General features: G+C 47.9%; 1 protein-coding gene across 1 annotated transcript in view; it reads left to right on the forward strand.

Moving 5' to 3' along the window:
• Positions 1-4,114: 4,114 nt before the first annotated feature.
• LOC148042895 (cation channel sperm-associated auxiliary subunit gamma-like) overlaps positions 4,115-19,411 on the forward strand; it is a gene marked incomplete at its 5' end in the record, with an annotated part of 53,198 nt that continues 37,901 nt past the window's right edge. The window contains 13 exons of the mRNA XM_087727713.1: positions 4,115-4,254; positions 6,721-6,949; positions 7,639-7,692; positions 8,388-8,532; positions 9,022-9,151; positions 9,858-9,927; positions 12,394-12,549; positions 13,267-13,438; positions 14,133-14,270; positions 15,322-15,387; positions 15,928-16,035; positions 16,711-16,761; positions 18,173-18,302. Coding sequence (XP_087583839.1) covers positions 4,115-4,254; positions 6,721-6,949; positions 7,639-7,692; positions 8,388-8,532; positions 9,022-9,151; positions 9,858-9,927; positions 12,394-12,549; positions 13,267-13,438; positions 14,133-14,270; positions 15,322-15,387; positions 15,928-16,035; positions 16,711-16,761; positions 18,173-18,302 — 1,589 coding nt within the window. The remainder of the gene's footprint in view (positions 4,255-6,720; positions 6,950-7,638; positions 7,693-8,387; positions 8,533-9,021; positions 9,152-9,857; positions 9,928-12,393; positions 12,550-13,266; positions 13,439-14,132; positions 14,271-15,321; positions 15,388-15,927; positions 16,036-16,710; positions 16,762-18,172; positions 18,303-19,411) is intronic.

Raw genomic sequence — 19,411 nt, forward strand, 5'->3', positions numbered from 1 at the left:
TTTGTTGTCATCTGGATGCTTTCTTCTTCATTTGGGCATTTTGGGCAATGCCAATCAAGTGGGAGGGGGTGGGGAGGAACCGGGAGCTTCTGAAAATAGATGCAGGCGAGCAACTGGAAGTTTTTTGCGCCCTGCAGCACAACTCTTAATGCTGCTTCCTCCCCGGGGCTGTGTGTGTGTTATAGGAAGAGGAAACCTCTCTGGAGTTTGAAGAGATGGGATTTGCTACAGGGTCTAAAAGGAATCTCGGAGTTTAAAAGCAGGCTACTTTTGAAAGTCAGGGGATCAACAAGAGGGGAAGGGTTGTGTGTGTGTTTGTGTGTGTGTGTGTGGGGGTTGCCCTGCTTGTGCATTTGTCGGTGCCTCTGGTGGAAGTTGGACTGGAAAACACACTATATTTTAAAGCAGTGTTTCTCAACCTTGGTGACATTAAGCTGGATGGACTTCAACTCCCAGAATTCCTCATGTCTGCAAATTTACAGTGTTTCTCAACTTTGGTGACTTTAAGCTGGATGGACTTCAACGCCCAGAATTCTCCCAGGCGGCTAGGGGACTAGGGAATTCTGGGAGCTGAAGTCCATCCAGCTTAAAGTCACCAAGGTTGAGAAACACCACTCTAAAGTCAGATTAATGACAGCTAGAGGTGAATCCAGAAAAATAGCTGGATTTTTGCTGAGCCCGCTTGCCAAAACTTTTGTCCTTTCGACCTTCCTATCCGCTGTTCTCACCTACAGATGCATCCTTGGTTTTAATCATCAGACCTATTAATTGTCCTAATCTCCCTCCTTACTCTGGCCCAGATCCAGCTTGGGGCCTATCCATGGATACATTGGGACTACCAGCCCCACAATTCCCAGCCAACATTGCCCGTAGGTTTGGGCAAGATCCCATCAAAGCAGCAAACAAAAGGAGACATGGAAAGAGGGTTAAGCTGCCATCTAGAGAGGTGTGTGTGTGTATGTGTGATTTTTTCTTGTGTGTTGCGGTATATGTGTGTTTTTGACACACAAGTCACTAATAGGCTTTATAAATTAAATTATAAAAAAACGTGTTGTGTCCACGCTTTAATTATCTGTTTATTTATTCATTTGAAATCTTTATATCTAGTTATTACTTTTAAAGCCCTACATGGCTTAGGACTTGGATATCTGAGAGACCGCCTCCTGCCACATACCTCCCAACGACCAATTAGATCTCACAGGTTGGGGCTCCTCCGGGTGCCGTCGACCGGACAATGCTGGCTGGCGGCTCCTCGGGGGAGGGCCTTCTCTGTACCTGCTCCGGCCCTGTGGAACGATCTACCCGTAGAGATCTGGACCCTTCCCACTCTCTCGGCCTTCCGAACAGCCACTAAAACCTGGCTGTTCCGGCAGGCCTGGGGCTGTTGAACAAGGTCCAGCCCCACTTAATGGAATGTATGGTGTGCTGTTTTTTTTAAATTATATCTCATGTTATTTTTTAATTCTTATTTTTATTTTGCTGTAAGCCGCCCAGAGTCCTATGGGATTGGGCGGCATACAAATTTATTAAATTGCCAATATCTTGCCAGGATAACTATCAGGGAGGTGGCAAAAAATATCTATCATGCAATCCTGGTTTGGTTTAGCTTTTTTTTAAAAAAGAAAGCGTTTTATTATTTTTTAAAAAGGAAATTCAATGAATGCCAAATAGCAGGGGGACAAACCCTTGGAAAAAACAACAGACCGAAAGGTCATTTCCAGGTGTCAGGATGGCAAAATGCAGATAGTCCTCAAATTACAGCCACCATTGAGCCCTGTCGCTAAGTGAGACGCTTGTTATGTTTTCTCAGGGCTGTTACAACCATTCATTTAGTGACCCTTCAACAAGCACTGGGGGGGAAATGACTTAGAGCCGAGGTGGCGCAGAGGTTAGAGTGCTGTACTGCAGCCACTTCAGCTGAACTGCTATCTGCAGTTCGGCTGTTCAAATCTCACCGGCTCACGGTTGACTCAGCCTTCCATCCTTCCGAGGTGGGTGAAATGAGGACCCAGACTGTGGGGGTGATATGCTGACTCTGTAAACTGCTTAGAGGGCTGAAAGCCCTATAGTTTATAGTTTATAGTTTATTAACATTTATAGGCCGCCCTTTTCCCTGAGGGGACTCAGGGCGGCTCACATAAAATCAGGAAGGGGAATACAAACAATGACGTAGACACATATAAATAAAAATAATAAGCAACATTCATTCATCATTCGGGAGGGGTGGCTATCTTTGTCCCCAGGCCTGACGGGCTAGCCAGATCTTAAGGGCTGTGCGGAAGGCCTGGACGGTGGTGAGAGTACGAATCTCCACGGGGAGCTCGTTCCAAAGGGTCGGAGCTACTACTGAAAAGGCCCTCCTCCTTGTAGTTGCCAGCCGGCACTGGCTGGCCGATGGAATTCGGAGGAGGTCCAATCTATGAGATTTAATTGGTCGCAGGGAGGTAATTGGCAGAAGGCGGTCTCTCAAGTACGGTATATAAGCGGTATATAAGTCTAACTGCTATTGCTATTGCTATTAGGACAAATTTTTCACACTTACGACCACCCGAGGTCACGTGATCACCCTTGTGAAAACCTTCCCAGCTGGTTTCCAAGAAGGAAAGTCGATGGGAGAGATCAGTTTTGCTCAATGACTGCAGGATTCCTTTAACAAGCTAGAAGATCTCCAAGGTCCCTTCCAACTCTGCTATTCTATTCTATTTCACCCCATACCCCAGACAGAATATTTTTTTACAGTTTCCACAGCGTCTCACGGCTTCCGGGGTAGTGCGAGCGACGACATCCCCTCAAAACTCCCCAAAGGTCAACATATTTACTTGTCAAAGTAGTAGCATTTGAGCTGGGCCATATATCTTTCAAAAGACGGAATGTCTTTCTTCAGGATGCTCCACTGGGCTCCGATTTCTAAAATGTCTCCTGGAGAGGGAAGATAAGAAGGCGCAGGGCATGAACAAAAAAGAAGACACAACCACCAAGGACAGCAGAAAAACACAGGCCCAACACCAGGGTGGATTTGATTTAAACCAGAGGTCTTCAAACTGGGCAACTTGAAGACTTGTGGACTTCAACACCCAGAATTCTCCAGCCGGCTGGAGAATTCTGGGAGTTGAAGTCCACAAGTCTTCAAGTTGCCAGGTTTGGGGACTCCTGATTTTAAACCAAGTTGATTTAAATCATGATTTAAACCACCTAGTAAAAATGCTTGATTTAAATCAACTCGGTTTAATTTTAAATCGTAATTTTTAAAGAGCAACTATCATCTGTCCCGCAGCGGCTCCTCCTCTGATCCGCTGTTGACTCACCGACAGCCCCAGCCACTTTTAATGGGATGGCTGGTGATGCGGCGGGGACCTGGCAGGTAGCAGGTCAGTGGATGCCCGAACAGGTGGATGCCCGCTAATTTCAAAATTAGAAGGTATCCCAGCTAGCTACGCGCCTGCTTGAAAAATACTCACTTGCCAAAATAAGCTGCTGTTTAGTCAATTTTGGGATCTATTCCAGATTTATAAGGCTGCCCAAGTCGGCAACATTAACGTATTTTAATATTCCACGATATCGCATCATTTTTGGGGGGTGTGGGTGGCGTATGCGGTTCCACTCGGCCCGAAGTTGCTCGTACATGCCCGCCGCTTCCTTCAGCCCCGCCGCGTCTGCCCCGTTCAGCACCGGGCCGCCGCCGAAGCCATAAATCTGCACCCGGCGGGATTGTCGCGAAAAAAAAAGTCGGGATCCGCTCGACACCGCGTTTTACGGCCGCCTGCCGTCAATCGAGCGTCTCCCTAGGCAACCGGCTCGCGCTTCGCCCCGATTGGCTGGAGGAAAGTCTTCGGCGGGGGCGGCGGCGGGAGAAGTTAGGCGCATGCGCGGAGAGTTATTGGAACCGCTCGCGCTGGCGGCGCCGGTTGAGGGGAGAGAGTTTTGAGGGGTGGACGGATTAAACGGAGTTTCGGTCCGGTGGTTGAGGGGAAGGCGGGGAAGACGGGCCAGGCCCCTCTTTCCCTGAAGCACAAAGCGTGGCAGCGGAGGTGATTTTGGGCGTCGAATTAGCCAGGTCTCTTTATTTCAGCGGGCGAGGACGGTGACGGTTGGTGACGTCACCGGGCACTGGTGACGTCACCGCGCCAGCTCTTCACTCTCTCTGAGCTGCACCGGCGTGGCCGACCGCTGGGTGGCAGCAGAGACAATTTCCCCTTTTCCGCCCTCTAGTGGTTCTGCAGCCCCAATGTGGAAGGTCCATTATTGCCGTATTAAGTACGGGTAGTCCTCGAGTTACGACCACAATTGAGCTCCCAGTGTCTGTTGTTAAAACTCGGGTGTTTCTTTAGAATAGAAAATAGAATACAATAGAGAAAATAGAGAATAGAATAGAATAAAATAGAAGAATCGAATAGAATTCAGAATAGAAGAATAGAATTCAATTCTTTATTGGCCAAGTGTGATTGGATACACAAGGTGCATAAATGAATTTTGTCCAGTTTTGCACCTTTCTTGCCGTGGTTGTTAAAGGAACCACCTCAGTTGATAAGCCAGTAACCCGGTGGTTAAGTGAATCTAGCTTCCCCCTTGACTCTGCTTGCCAGAAGGTCACAAAAGGGGATCACGCAGCAATGGTCATAAGTATGAACCCCAATGCTTTCATTCAAGCATCACATGCCATCTGCTGCTAAGTGAATCCCTGCAGGTTCTAAGCTAGTGAACGTGGTTGTTAAGTGGATTCCCCGTTCATTTTGCTTGTCGGAAGGTCGCAAAAGGGGATCACGTGAGCCCGGAACGCTGCAACCGTCATAAATACAAGCCAGTTGCCAAGCCCCTGAATTTTGATCACACACTTACGTGTGTCAAATGGTGAAAGGTCGTTTTTTTTCACTACCTGTATGTCTTCAGTATCAACTTTCTCCAAGCAGTTTGTAGGCAAAACAAAACGGGGGGAAAAAGAATTTGTAAATGCTGCATTGAACCTGAAGTGTTCACTGTCACAGATGGTATTTCAGAGGCTGGAAGTGTGAATCGAAATACACAAATTAGACTTCAAAGTGATGATAAAAGTTGTCCCTCCCCAATTTAATTCAGGAGTCCCATAGGAGGCTGATTCAGAACAACAATGTTATCTCCTTGCTCTGGGATTGTAAAAAGAAAGACAGAGTAGGAAGGGTTGAGACTAGACCGAATAACAGAGTAGGACGGGACCTGGGAGGTCTTCTAGTCCAGCCCCCTGCTCAAGCAGGAGACTACCATTATGGACTAATGGCTGTTTTTAAAAACCTATTACGGCAATGGCTGCCAGGAACCTCCAGACTAATCGAAAAGAAAACCGAGAAAGTTCCCATTGGTTATATTTTCAGTGTTATTTAAGAATTAGGGTTCATGGAAGGTTTAAACGTGTAAGTACGGTATATATCCGTAGCCATATCCATACACAGACATTATTTCTTCCTTTTTATGACCCTGTAATCCCTTTGAACCGGCTGGAGTTGAAATGACTGAATGGAGTCATCTGGCATTTATTGGCCGGTTGCCCTTCCTGACACCTACGTGGGGTTCACAGCAGATATTTTCTCTTTGCTGCAAACTCCGCATAGGCAGCAGGAAGGGCATATGTACATATATACATAATACTGAAAGTTGCAGTTATGTAATATCATTACACATACATACATACATACGGGCATACACATATCATTATTTTTGTATTATTACACATGTATTATTTTTACAACTAGCTCAAGATGATGAACATACCTAATACTTCCAATTTCTTCACAGTAACAGAAGCCCAGGAGGTGAATTGTGCTGAGAGTGAGGACAGGCCCAAAGTCACCCAGGTGGCTTTCTTGACTAAGGCAGGACTTGAACTCGCCATCTCCAGCTTTCTGACCTGCTGCCTAAATCACTAAACCAAACTGGCTCTCCCCTTGATCCCCTCAGCATCCTTCTTGAAGTCATGCTCAGTGTGATCAAACGTGGAGCATGGTGGCCATAATGTCGATCATCTAATTCCCTGTTGATCGTAACCTTTTGAACAGGGATTCTTAAAGGAAAGTTGGAAGGGAGGGTTGGCTCGCTTTCTCTTTGCTTTCAGAGTACAGAAGCGACGCTTGAGCAGGATCCGTCCGCAGGATTGCCTGGGACGCTCCCTGTCCTCTGCACAGCCTGCTTGCCTTGTTCTCTGGTGGGGGAGGGGAGGGAGGGGGCTTTGTGGGACCTGAAGCAGAACATCCCGAGTCAGTCCGTTTTCTTCCCTACAGCTTCAACTTTGTGGCCTCTCAAGTTTCCTCTTCCCTCTACACATTCAAGATGGACAGGGGTTTGTGTGTGTGTGATGCATATGTATGTATAGGTGTAGGTACATGCTTATGTATGTAGCATGGGTATGTGTGTGTTATGTATGTATATGCTTTTCAGAGCAGGCAGCAATTTCATTTTTAATGCGTGCAACTGCATTTTATGCAGTAAAAAATGACAACAAATATCTTGTCCTCCCCTCTCCCCTCCCTTCTTCTCCCCTCCTCTCCCTTGTCCTCCCCTCCTCTCTCTCCTCCTCTCCTCTCATCCCTTCCCCTCTCCTCCCTTCCCCTCCCCTCCCCCTCTCCTCCCTTCCCCTTCCCTTCTCCTCCCCTTCTCTCTTCCCCTACCCCCTCCCTTCTCCCCTTCTCTCCTCTTTTCCCCTCTCCCCTCTCTCTTCTCCCCTCCCCTCCCTCCCCATCTCATCTTTTGTAGGGAAGCGCCCATGATGTGGAAATCTTTTCTGCCCCACCTGCTTTGTCTCCTCCTCCAATTGAAGCTTTGCCTCTCGCAGATACAATGCAGGTGGTCTGTGGATCTCCGTAAAACTCAGGATCCGGATGGAGTCTTAAGCAACTACATTGACCAGGAAGAGATTCCCAGTGTGGCCGATTTCTTCATGGATCTCAAAGATTCACCAATAGATCCCAATGACAAAGATGCAGTGAGTACCTCTTACCTCGGAGGCTATGAAAGACAGGAGAGCAGAAGGCGCATTTGGTTTCTAGATCCTCCAAGGCTCCTGAGTAAAGCATGGAAGCCTCAAGACAGACAAATGGATCCCCCCCACCCCTCCATATATGGGTAGACCTCAATTTATAACTGCAGTTGGGATCAGAATAGCCATTGCTAAGCAAGGCGGTGGAAGGGGACTTGCGTCTGATTTTATCTCTCCCATCCATCTCTCCCTCCTATCCACCCACCCACCTCCCTACCTACCTATCAGGGGTGGGTCCCAGCTGCTGGTACTGCCAGTTCGCTCAGGGACATGCTGAGCCTAGCTCATGTGCAGTACTAAACAATTGCCTATGCTGCTGCTGAGAGAACCGGTTGGGGAGCGTGGCAAGCCGAGTTACTATCTCCTATTATCTATTATCTCTCTGTCTGTCTCTCTCGCTCCCTCTCCCTCTCCTTCCCCCCCTCTCTCTCTGTCTCTGTCTCTCTCTCTCTCCCTCCCTCCCTCCCCTCCCCAATCCAGCTTTGAATTTAGCCAGTGCAGTAAGCATCAAAGTTTGGTGAATTACTCACTGGAGATGTAGAAGATAACAGCTCTCACTAGCCTTATGGGGAAAAAGCATTGTGTGTGATGTCCTGAAAATAACTTTCTTTCTTTCTTTCTTTCTTTTAAAAAAGCGTTACTATGGATTTCCATACTTCCTGAAAATATCTCTAGTTTGCGTCTATTGGGTAAGGATGAAACGCATGCGTAATTGGTAAGGGTTCCTTGATCGAGAGAAGGAGTGGAATTAGGTTGGGAAGGGTCCTGCTTTTGTCAATCAGAATAGAGCTGGAAGGGACCTTGGAGGTCTTCTAGACCAGGGGTCTCCAATCTTAGCAAATTTAAGCCTGGCAGACTTCAACTGTTGAAGTCCGCCAGGCTTAAAGTTTGCTAGGGAAGAGCTGGCTGGGGAATTCTGGGAGTTGAAGTCTGCCAGGCTTAAAGTTGCCAAGGTTGGAGACTCCTGTTCTGGACCAACCCACTGCTCAAGCAGGAGTCCTATGCAGGTTGAAATGTGTGACTGCGGTCTCTTCCTAAAATCCTCCAGTGATGAAGCACCCACAACTTCTGAAGGCAAGCTGTTCCACCGGTTAACTGTTATTTGCTTTAGTTATTTAGTAAATAAAGTGACACACTTTGGTGGGGGGGGGGAAGGGCTAGGCTGGATGACATCTGGAGTGGGCCTGCAGTTGCTGTAGGGAGCCAGGACCACCCAATCCTCCCAAGTTCATTAGCTTAGAATTACTACTATTATTGTTCGTTCAATGCGTTTGCCAGCTATCTCATCACAAGGGCAATGCTTACAAGAATAAATAAAAAGCCTTATCATCATCATCATAAAAAGGATCACTTGGTGAGAGGCTCTCTGTCCTTCTCCTTGCAGAGTGGCGACTTAGCTACTCGGGTGGGCTACTACAGCGGACTGAATCCCATTCTGAGGGTCTATTTTGAACGGCCTGTCAACCCTATGCGCCAGAAAGTAGAACAACTACAGATCGAAATGTTGGCTGCCCAATTCCGGTTGAACGGTGGGTTTGTGGCAGTGGTGAAAGTCATTTTTTTTTACTACTGGTTCTGTGGGCATGGCTTGGTGGGCATAGCAGGGGAAGGATACTGCAACATCTCCATTCCCTCCCCACTCCAGGGGGAAGGATATTGCAAAATTCTCATTCCCATCCTACTCTGGGGCCAGGCAGAGGTGGGGATTGCCAGTTCTCCGAACCACTCAAAATTTCTGCTACCGGTTCTCCAGAACCTGTCAGAACCGGCTGAATTTCACCATCTGAATTTTGACCCTGGGGATGCTGCAAAGGTCCTAACCGCAAAAGACGGTCATAACTTAATATTTTTCTGGTGCCGTTGTAACTTCGAACTGTCGTAAGTCAAGGAACCACCTCTTTACATCCCTATGAAAACAGTGTAAAAATCATGCCTCTGTCGGGTAACATGGGAGAGATTTCTATCGTCTTTCGGCAAGCAGCTCAGGCCTTGTGATGTGCTGCTCTTTGTCTCTCCAGATTCAACTTGTGACAGCGAGGAAGTTTGCAAGATATTTTGGTTCGTGCCGATGCCCTTCATGAACGGCAGTGTTGTGAACCGCGTTTTAGTGAGGACTAATGGCTTTGGGCTCCCTGTACCCAACAGGAGGTAAGAATAGCTGTGGATAATGGTCTTTCTAGCCTTCCCTCTGGCTAAACGCTGACAACCAGGGAATTAATGTTAGATACCTTTCATTCATTTATTTTTTTTCCTGCATTTATTATTCTTTTACGAATAACTGAAGGTGGCGAAGCTATCCAACATACAGTACCTTCCTCTTCCTATCTTACCCACAATGACAACAACCACCCAGTGAGGGGAGTTGGACTGAGAGAAAGTGACTGGCCCAAGGTCACCCAGCTGGCTTTTAAACCCAAAACAGGATTAGAACTCACAGTCTTCTGTTGATTGCCCCAAAATCACCTAGCTTTCATGCCTAAGGCGGGACTGGAACTACCTCTCCTAGTGATAAGCCCAAAGTCAAGCCAACTTTCATAGCTAAAGCAGGACTAGAGAAAAGTCATGGTCTCCCACTTTCTAGCCTACTATCCTGAACCACTAGACCAAACTGCCTCTCAAACCACTTTGTTAGAACCAAACCTTTCGATTCCTCCTTTTCCTGCTGTTGCCGTCACATAATTTTATTCTAAATTGCTCCTCCCTCATTTCTTCCTTTTTGCTTTTCCCTTTGTTGCGGGTCTCTTGGACCCAAGTATCATATCACAGTATAATTTACTTTGGCAGACAAGTCACTCACAAACGTAGTAAATGAAATATTCATATGCACGAGCTTCCTCTTTCCCTTTCTTCCTAGGCTGATCATTAACGTAAATGGATTTATGGCACAATCCGAGAAATCAGAAATATTCAGGATTGGAGAAAAGGTGGGTTTCAAAAATTTTACGATCTATTCTGTGGGCGTCACCTATTTTGTGGGCGTGGCCTGGTGGTCATGTGACTGGGTGGGTATGGCCAACTTGATGTCACTCACCATGGATTAGGTAAAATGTGGTGAAGCTCACTTAACAATGCTCTTGCTTTGCAACCAACATTTTGGACTCAATTGTAGTCATAAATAAAGGACTATCTCTGCCTTCCTCTACATGGCAGCCTTGTCCTAGTAAACTCCTCCTCCTTTCTGGCAATTTTCCTCTCTGTTAGAGGCACCAAAAATAATCCAGACAATGTAAGGTTTCCTGCTCCAGCAGGGGGGTGGACTAGATGACTTCCGAGGTGGTCAAATTGCTGTGCTGTTTTTCTTTCTTTCTGCTAACAATGAAACCTGCCTAAGGCACATTCCTGATAGAGATAATGAGCCTATAGAAAGTTTGGCTCCATTCACAAGCAGGGAATCATCCAAAGCCTTCCGAACAACTTTTTAATTTAAAGCTTCAATTTAAAGTTTGCAGCATTAACACTTGTGGACTTCAGCATTAACACTTGTGGACTTCAGCTCCAAGAATTCCATAGTCAGGCATGCTCAGTTCTGATTTAAAGCGACAGCATTTGTTTTTCTCCTTTGTTGAATCTCCCGGCTAAAAGTTAACTTTCCTTCTTTCTTTCTTTTTTCTTTTTCTTTCTCCCTCCCTCCCTCCTTCCCCCCCCCTCTCTCACACACAAACACAGGATTGGATCTCTCCCAATGGCTTGAAAGCAGCTCCTATGCACCCCCCATTCCCCCACTACCTTCCCCAAACACGTCCCCCATTGCAAATGCAGCATGCTGTTCAGGTGGGAAATGCCTGGAATGCAATAAAGCCCACACATTCACCTCTTGCTGGCAGGCTGGGGTGACAGGAGAGACAGAGAAGCTGGAGGGGAGCCGACCAGAGCCCTCCGAAAGAATGGGGCTGAGGGAAAGTGTGTGTGCTACAGCATGCCCCTTTCCTGGCTTCCCTCCTCCTGTGGTCTCCTCAGTGCTCGCTCATGCTCCCCCTCCCCAGTCTAGTTTGATTGCAGGTGGAGCCACATCGTCTTTTTCAAGCCTGCAGTCAGTGAAGCTGGGCTGGCTTTTTGCATAGCTTTATCCACACAGCTGGATAAAGCTATGCAAAAAGTCAGCCCTCACCGGTGCCCAGCTTCACTGACTGCAAGTTTGCAAAATGAGCTTCTGCCTGCATCAAACTACACTAGGGAGGGAGAGAGAATGAGCGAGCCAGAGCCCTTCACTCCAGCCTTTGCCTAAAGCCCGGCATCTCACCAGGAGGATGAAGTTTGAATTCCTTCCCCCCCCTCCGACCTTCGTGCACCTTTTCCAGCTGCTTCAGAAAGGGCTTCAACTCTGTTCTTGTCCTCTAAAGAAGCCTCGCGCTCACTTCCTTCTCTTTGAGAAGTGCCTTGCAAACGGGTGCAGGCCAGGGGACCATACTGGTACGGGGGCATGGTCATGCCATCACACTACGGGTACGCAAATGTATGTCTACATTTGCAAACCCTCAGCCCACAGCAAATTACCTTGTCCCCACTCCTGAACTGGGTTCCACCCGGTATAGGCATACAGGGAGCTGGGTTGGAGACAAGGTAATTTGCAAATGTAGACATACGATCCTTGGGGATCGGTCCATGGTCTTAATAAGCCTGCTCTGACCCAGCTCCCCAAACACAACCAACCTTCTGAAGTGAACTCAAAGATTCCTTTAATTTGGAGTGCCGGCAGCTCCGGCAAAAACGTTTCTCTCTCACCACAGGCTAACAAGTCCGTCTGGCCAGAAGATGAATCGTTGTCTGCCACATTTATTTATTTCTGTCCCCTGCCTTTTACCTCCAGAACTAGGGTGGGGATTCAGTAGCAGCTGTGGCTCTTCCATCCCAAGGACCGGCTATAGATTTCCACTGCTCTCCTCTCCTCTGCCTTCTACGCATCCATGCATCAGGCACTGGGCCCAGCTGTTCCTCCTCTTCCTCATCAGCCACCTCCAGACCTTGGGACTGTTGACTCTCCATCTGAGGACTGTCGAACAGCCAGACTCCGCCTCTTACTCTCTCTCTCTCTCTGCCAGCTCCGTTCCCTCTTCCCCCTCAGAGCTCTCAGGTTGCCTTGATGCTGCCCTGACTCCCATGCCACATCCTCCTCTGATTCGGTTGCTGGGGGCGCTGGCAGCCAACAGACCATAGCAAAACCTACTTGCATTCAATAAGGCAAATTCCTCTTGGTTCCCCTGGACAGAGGTCACTCCAGCGTCTCTTTCCATTGTGAATCCAGCTAGACATACCGTAGTCCAGCGATTGTTTTTTATATCTTTCAGCCACCCAGTCCCTAAGCATCTTTGGAAACATTGTGGAATCAAACCTTTTGCGTTGATGGACAAGTGCTGACCGTTTCTTTTATCTCCCTGTCTGGTTGAGTACAGTTGAAGGACTTGAAGGGTATCTTTAAGAAGAATGACCCATCACGCCCCCTGTGGTTCACTTACCGGCATGCGCCTGTCCTTATCCTGGGAGGGATCCCCGACAAGAAGATCGTCCTCATCTCAAACACGAACTTTGATACGTTTCACCCCATAGAGGTAAACGGGGTAAATGGGGTGAAAAAAAATAACTACGGGTAGTCCTCGACTTACAACAGTTCATCCAGAGACCATTCTGAGTTACAACATTACTAAGAGCCATGCTGGGGCGGTGGTTAGAATGCAGTATTGCAGGCTAAATTCTGCTGCCTGCAGTTGAAGAGTTCGAACTGGCTCAAGGTTGACTCAGCCTTCCATCCTTCCCAGGTGGGTCAAATGAGGACCCAGATTGTTGGGGCAAAAATGCTGACTCTGTAAAACCGCTTAGAGAGGGCTGTTAAAGCCCTGCGAAGCAGTATGTAAGTTCTATTGCTATTGCTGAAAAAAGTCACTTATAGCCATTTTTCACACTTGCCTCCATTGGCAACATCACGTAAATCAAAATTCAGTTGACTCACATTTATGACAGTTGCAGTGTCCCAGGGGGTCACACGATCCCCTTTTGCGACCTCTTGACCAGCAAAATCCACGGGGAAGCCAGATGTCCTGAACAACCATGCAACCACCTTAACGTCTACTCTGATCCACTTAACAACTGTGGCAAAGAAAGGTCATAAAATGGGGGCAAAGCTCACTTAACCAACATCTCGCTTAGCCACAGAGATTTCGGCCTCCTTTGTAAGTCGAGGACTACCCTGTGTATAAAGGCTGCTGCCCTTGGGGAAGGCTGTCTCCCCTCAGCTGAGACAGCTTTGGCTTTTGTCTCCTCTGCTCCAGGTCGCCATTGACAGCTGCTGGATTGGCTCCCTTTCCTGCCCGCAGGCAAAATTCTCCTCCTCCATTGTAGACACCATCGCTACCGAAAGCACGCTCTTCATCCGGCAAAACCAACTGGTCTATTACTTTACAGGGCATTATTCACTTTTGCACCTAGAAGCCAAAGGATCTGGTATGTGTGCCTAAAAGGAAAAACCCACAAAAATGCTCCTGCGCCTCCACCCCTATCCCACCGCGATGCTCCCAGGAGCATGGCTTCACCAGGAAGGTCTATAATCCGTAGAAAAAATCAAAGCTTTATGCCAGAGTCAACTCAACCCACTGGATTCCTCGCGTCCCTGCATTACTCCGTGAATTATTAAGATCCCAGAGATTGAATGATCTATAATTACACGTGGAAATGTGATTCATTAGAGTAACTCCTCTGGAATCCCATGCGTGTTTGTGTGTGTGTGTGTTGTCAATAGCCGTGATGGTGCATTTCACATGGCTTTCCAGCCCTCTCTAATCAGTTTACAGAGTCAGCCTATTGCCCCCCAACAATCTGGGTCCTCATTTGACCCACCTCGGAAGGATGGAAGGCTGAATTGATCTTGTGCCGGTCAGGATCGAACTCCTGGCAGTCGGCAAAGTGAGCCTGCAATACTGCATTCTAACCCGTGTGCCACCATGGCCGTTCTGCACCTTTGGGGCAATTCTTTCAATGGTGCACTCACCCATCGGCCACTGCCCTTGAGTCCATCCCCCTGACCGCCGATCCTTCTCTTCGTCTCTTTTCGAAGGTAGCCGGAAGTTGCAAGAGGTTTATGGGCAGAATGCCAGGATCTTATAACCCTCTGTTCTTTCTCCCTCTGTTGCCCCTTTAGAGCTGTGGACCCGGATCTTGAACAACGTCTGCGTGAGGAAGCTGCTTCCTGTCTTTTTCCATCACAGTAACACCGAATTCGTGATCGCCCTCAGTGGTGGTTCCCAGGAAGGGGAATTCTTCCTTATAAGCTGCAAAGGTATCAGAAGTGTGTAGGGATTCTCCGTCATCCAGCTCACGGTTGTCCCAAAGTTGCTTTTTCAGGAGGCAACTGGATTTTCTGGGTTTTGTTTCTTTTGAAGACTTTTCGCTTCTCATACCAGAAGCTTCTTCAGCTCTGACCGGATGGTGGGGAATGGGAAGGATTGATGCTCCTTGCAGACAGCTGGTCATTTGCATCCTTTTGAGAGGGTCGTTGAGGCCACTTGGAGGCTTGTCTGTGTCCTCAAGGTCAACCGAGTGGTGCTCCTGGTTCTTGTAGTCTGCAATTTCTTTCTCTGGAAATCCATTCCAAGGGTCTTCATCCCAAATTGTATAGCTAAAAGTCTGCAGAGATTCCCAGTCCTCCAGGTCATGGTTGGGCCAAAGGTGCTTTTTTCAGGAGGCAACTGTCTGCAAGGAATATACATCCTCCCATTCCCCAACATCCGGTCAGAGCTGAGAAACGTCTTCCAAAGAAAAAACAAGGAAGTCCAGCTGCCTCCTGAAAAAGCACCTTTGGGGTAGTGTATTCGACTCCGATGAGAATGAACTGGGTCCCACCTGAGAGATGCTACTCTTCCATCCTCTCGTATAGCTAGTCCTCGGCTTATGACCACAATTGAGCCCAGCATTCCTGTGGCTGAGCGAGACGTTTGTTAAGTGAGTTTTGGCCCGTTTTTATGCCCAATTCCCTTGCCCTGGTTGTTCAATTAGTAACAAAGTTCTTAAGCCCATCTGGCCTTCCCCGTGGAATTTGCTGACCAGAAGGTCGCAAAAGGGGATCACGTGACCTTGGGACACGGTGACCCTCCTAAATACGAACCATCTGAATTTTGAACGCGAGAGCGCTGCGAGGGTTGTTAAGAGTGAAAAGCTGGTCCGAAGTCACTTTTTTCCCCCAGCGCCGTGGAAAAATGGTCGAACGGTCACTTAAGTGAACGGTTGTAAGTCGAGGACCACCACCTGTAAAATAACATTGCAGCATTTTGACAGGTGTGAGACCCTGCCCAGGAAAGGAAGAACTCTTTTTCTTCTGTTGTTTTTTTTAGATGGGATTGTGAAGGCGAGTGCCTCCCTAAAAGAAAAGAGGAGGACTGTATGCTTTCAAATATTCCGTAAGTCCTTTTCTATGTTGAAAAGTTGCTTTTCCTTTCCCCTCCATGTCAGCGTTCCGAGTAACACACCCATTGAAAGCAGAACTCCGAGGCAGGTAGATTCCTCAAAGATACATCCTGTCGGCACAGCCGGTGAAAACCAACTCTACGTTCCCACAGTTTTCACCTCATTTTCACACACACCCCTCCCAGGTGTCACCCGTCAGATTGTCCAATGAATACAGCCAGTGAGCTCCTCCTTCACCATCCACCTATTACGATGACCTTGGTTCCCACAGGAAAACTTTCTGTTTTGACTTGTTAGCAGGGCTCTCTACTTCCCTCCCCCTCCCTTCCCTCCCTCCGGCTTCGTGTCAACTATGAGGCAGCACAAGATGGCCTCAGCCAGCTTTGCTTCAGAGTTGACTCACTGGGTAGTTTCTGTAGGCTTCAGCTGCTGTGGAGATTTGGGAAAAAGGTGGACGGCACTTTGGGATGGGCGCATCCAGCACACTTCCATGCATCCCTCCAAATTTAGACCTCTCTTTTTCTTTTCTCCAGATGCTCCGTGTAACATTTCATGGGTCTCGATGATAGACCAAAACATGTTCTATTTGCTGGTGACTCACATTTCCAGAAGGAAATCTTACATTATTTCATACGACAGAGGTAATAATGCTCGTGTCCTTTTCCAAGGGACTCCTTGACCACAATGGAGGGGGAAATTGCTGCCGCTGAGCAACGCATTTGTGAAGTTGAGCTTGGCCGCATTTGATGGCCTCCCTTGCCACGCTTGTCAAGTGAATCACCGCACCTTAACTTAGTAACAGGCTGGTGAAGTGAATCTGGCTTCCCCTGTTCATCTTGCTTGTCAGAAGATCGCAAAAGGGGATCGCATAACCCCAGGATTATGACGGCTACTGTCATAATTACGAGCCATGTTACTTTTGATCACGTGACCACAGGGAGGCTGTAAAAGTCGTAAGGGTGAGAAGGAAGTGTCATAAATCACTTCTTTCAGTGCCGTTATAACTTCAGATGGGCACTAAACGAACTGTTGTTAAGTCGGGGACTTAGCTTATTTTCTGAGTATAAGATGCAACTTTTTCATCCCTAAAAGAGGGTGAAGATTTGGGCGTGACTTATACACTGAATGTAGCCCCACCCACTCACCGGCCCCAACCCTTTGGCCTCTTCCTCCCAGCAATTTACCTGTGGGCATCCCTGTGGGCCAGATCTAAGCACCCCGCAGGCCGGATCCGGTTTCTGGGCCTTGAGTTTGACACCCCTGCTTTCAACTGTTTGTGTTCACACACTCACCTTTGTTTCCTTTTCTGTTTCCAGAGCAGGAACACTTTGAAAAACTATATGAAATCCCTACCCGTGTCCCTGAGGGTAAGAAGCACACTCTTCCCTGGTTTATGAAACTCACTTGGTCCTTGGGAGGGGGAGGAGGTCTAAACATCTGGCTGCCTCTGTGACAAAACAGCATGATACTCATTTATCATACCGTCATGCCGCCCGACTCTCAATAACTGGGCAGCTCAGAAGAATGAAATGGCAACACAAACAAGAGGGAGATGAGAAAAACCTCTTTCACAAGAAAGAAAGAAAAACAACAGAGCGGGAGAAGAAGAAGGGAGGGGGCGTCTCCCTCCCCTTTTCAATGGCCTGGGAGAAGAACCAGGACTTCACTGCTTTTCCAGACAATAGCAGAATGGAGGCCAACCGGCTCTTAGGGGGAAACGTTGTTCCAGAGGGAAGGGGTTGCAACAGAAAAGGTGGGTGTTGCTTAATGCAGGGCTTCCCAACTTTGGCAACTTTAGGACGCATGGATTCAACTCCCAGAATTCCTCTGCCAGCCGTGCTGTTAGCCTGTTTGTCTGAGTTTTGTAACAGCAAACAACAGCCTCATCAAGGGTCACCATCAAGACACTGACAGGGCAAACCATTAGTATGTAAAAAAGAGAGCAAACCACACTTCCTCCTTGCACTGATGATACTTAGTTGGGTGATGGAAATGTCTGCAAGAAAACAGCCAAGCTCAGAGGGCACTAAGGACCTTACTCTCCTCCTCCTTCTCTTCCTCCTCTTCTTGTTCTTCTTCTCTTGTCGTCGTCCCCTTCCTCCTCCTCCTCCTCCTCCTCCTCCTCCTCCTCCTCCTCCTCCTCCAACAACAACAACAACAACAACAACAACAACAAACCCCACTCCCTTCCAGCACTGCTATTGTTGCCCAGTTGGGTGATGAAATGTCTGCAAGAAAACAGCCAAGCTCAGAGGGCACTAAGGACCTTATTCTCCTCCTCCTCTTCTTGTTCTTCTCTCCTCCTCCTCCTCCTCCTCCTCCTCCTCCTCCTCCTCCTCCTCCTCCTCCTCCTCCTCCTCCTCCTCCTCCTCCTCCTCCTCCTCCTCCTCCAACAACAAACCCCACTCCCTTCCAGCATTGCTATTGTTGCCCAGTTGGGTGATGAAATGTCTGCAAGAAAACAGCCAAGCTCAGAGGGCTCTAAGAACATTCCCCCTCCGCCCCAAGTTCTCTCCAATTGGTAATTTATCCTTGTTCCTTTCTACCTTGTGTTTCTGCTGAGTCTGTTGTTCAGGAGCTGTCCTATCCTCTGAATTTCAGGGGGACTTGAGGTTCAGAACGGCAGCCTTCAAAGAAAGGTCCTCAGATAAACGGGGGCACAAAACAAAGGAAGAAGAGATGCTTCTTCCCTCCTTCTCTCCCTTCCTCTCTTTTGTAGTCTTCCTGCAGCTGCCACTGAAACCTTTTCTTTTGACAGTTCTCTTTTCTTCCCCACAGCCTCTGATAAAGGGTTTGTGATGCTCCTGGGCACCGAGGAATACACAAATAAAACTCTGATCCCGCGAGGCCTGGCTTACAACCCCTTCAGCAAGGCTTTTTATGTTTGGGGGAACGTGATCTTGGTAAGGTAAGCGCGTCCTTCCCAGGCTGAACTGCCATAGAGTCCAAGGGGGTCATTTAGCCAAGTAAAACAAACAGGAATAAAAAATGAGAAGGACGAGGCAGCTTAGTCTCTCCAACACAGTCCTTTCAGCAGCTCCCAGAAGGTTCCACACCCATTGGCACGATTCAAGCATAGAGAAAACCTCCAGGTGACCTCAGAGACTCTCAGAGAGAGCGCTAAGGACCAGAGGACTGCAAGGAATTTAAATCCTTTCATCCCACACCATTTCAGTCAGAACTGAAGAAGCTGCTTAGACGAGAAGAGGAACGTCTTCCAGGAGAAACAAAGAAAGCCCAGTTGCCTTTTGAAAAAGCCCCTTTGGGACGAGGACAAGACATTTCAGTTATTTATTCATCAGACTTTACCCGAGCTTTATTACTTTTGTTACAAATAACACAAAGCGGCAAACATACCTCATATTTCGTCCTCCTGTTTTCCCCTGAGAGGTGATTGGGCTGAGAGAGAGCGTTTGGCTCAGTGATGGGATTCAATTTTTTTTTACTACCGGTTCTGTGGGCTTGGCTTGATGAGTGTGACTTGGTGGGCGTGGCAAGGAAAGGATACTGTAAAATCTCCATTCCCTCCCCACTCCAGGGAAAGGATACTATAAAATCTCCATTCCCTCCCCACTCCAGGGAAAGGATATTGTAAAATCTCCATTCCCTCCCCACTCCAGGGAAAGGATACTACAAATCTCCATTCCCTCCCCACTCCAGGGAAAGGATACTATAAAATCTCCATTCCCTCTCACTCTAGGGGAAGGATACTATAAAATCTCCATTCCCTCCCCACTCCAGGGAAAGGATACTGCAAAATCTCCATTCCCTCCCCACTCCAGGGGAAGGATACTGTAAAATCCCCATTCCCTCCCCACTCCAGGGGAAGCATACTGCAAAATCTCCATTCCCTCCCCACTCCAGGGAAAGGATTCTATAAAATCTCCATTCCCTCTCACTCTAGGGGAAGGATACTATAAAATCTCCATTCCCTCCCCACTCCAGGGGAAGCATACTGCAAAATCTCCAGTCCCTCCCCACTCCAGGGGAAGGATACTATAAAATCTCCATTCCCTC

This window comes from Thamnophis sirtalis, unplaced genomic scaffold (genome assembly GCF_051295495.1).
Source record: "Thamnophis sirtalis isolate CommonGarterSnake01/CBP01778 unplaced genomic scaffold, rThaSir2_p1.2 scaffold_13, whole genome shotgun sequence".
In the NCBI taxonomy this organism is placed as follows: domain Eukaryota; kingdom Metazoa; phylum Chordata; class Lepidosauria; order Squamata; family Natricidae; genus Thamnophis; species Thamnophis sirtalis.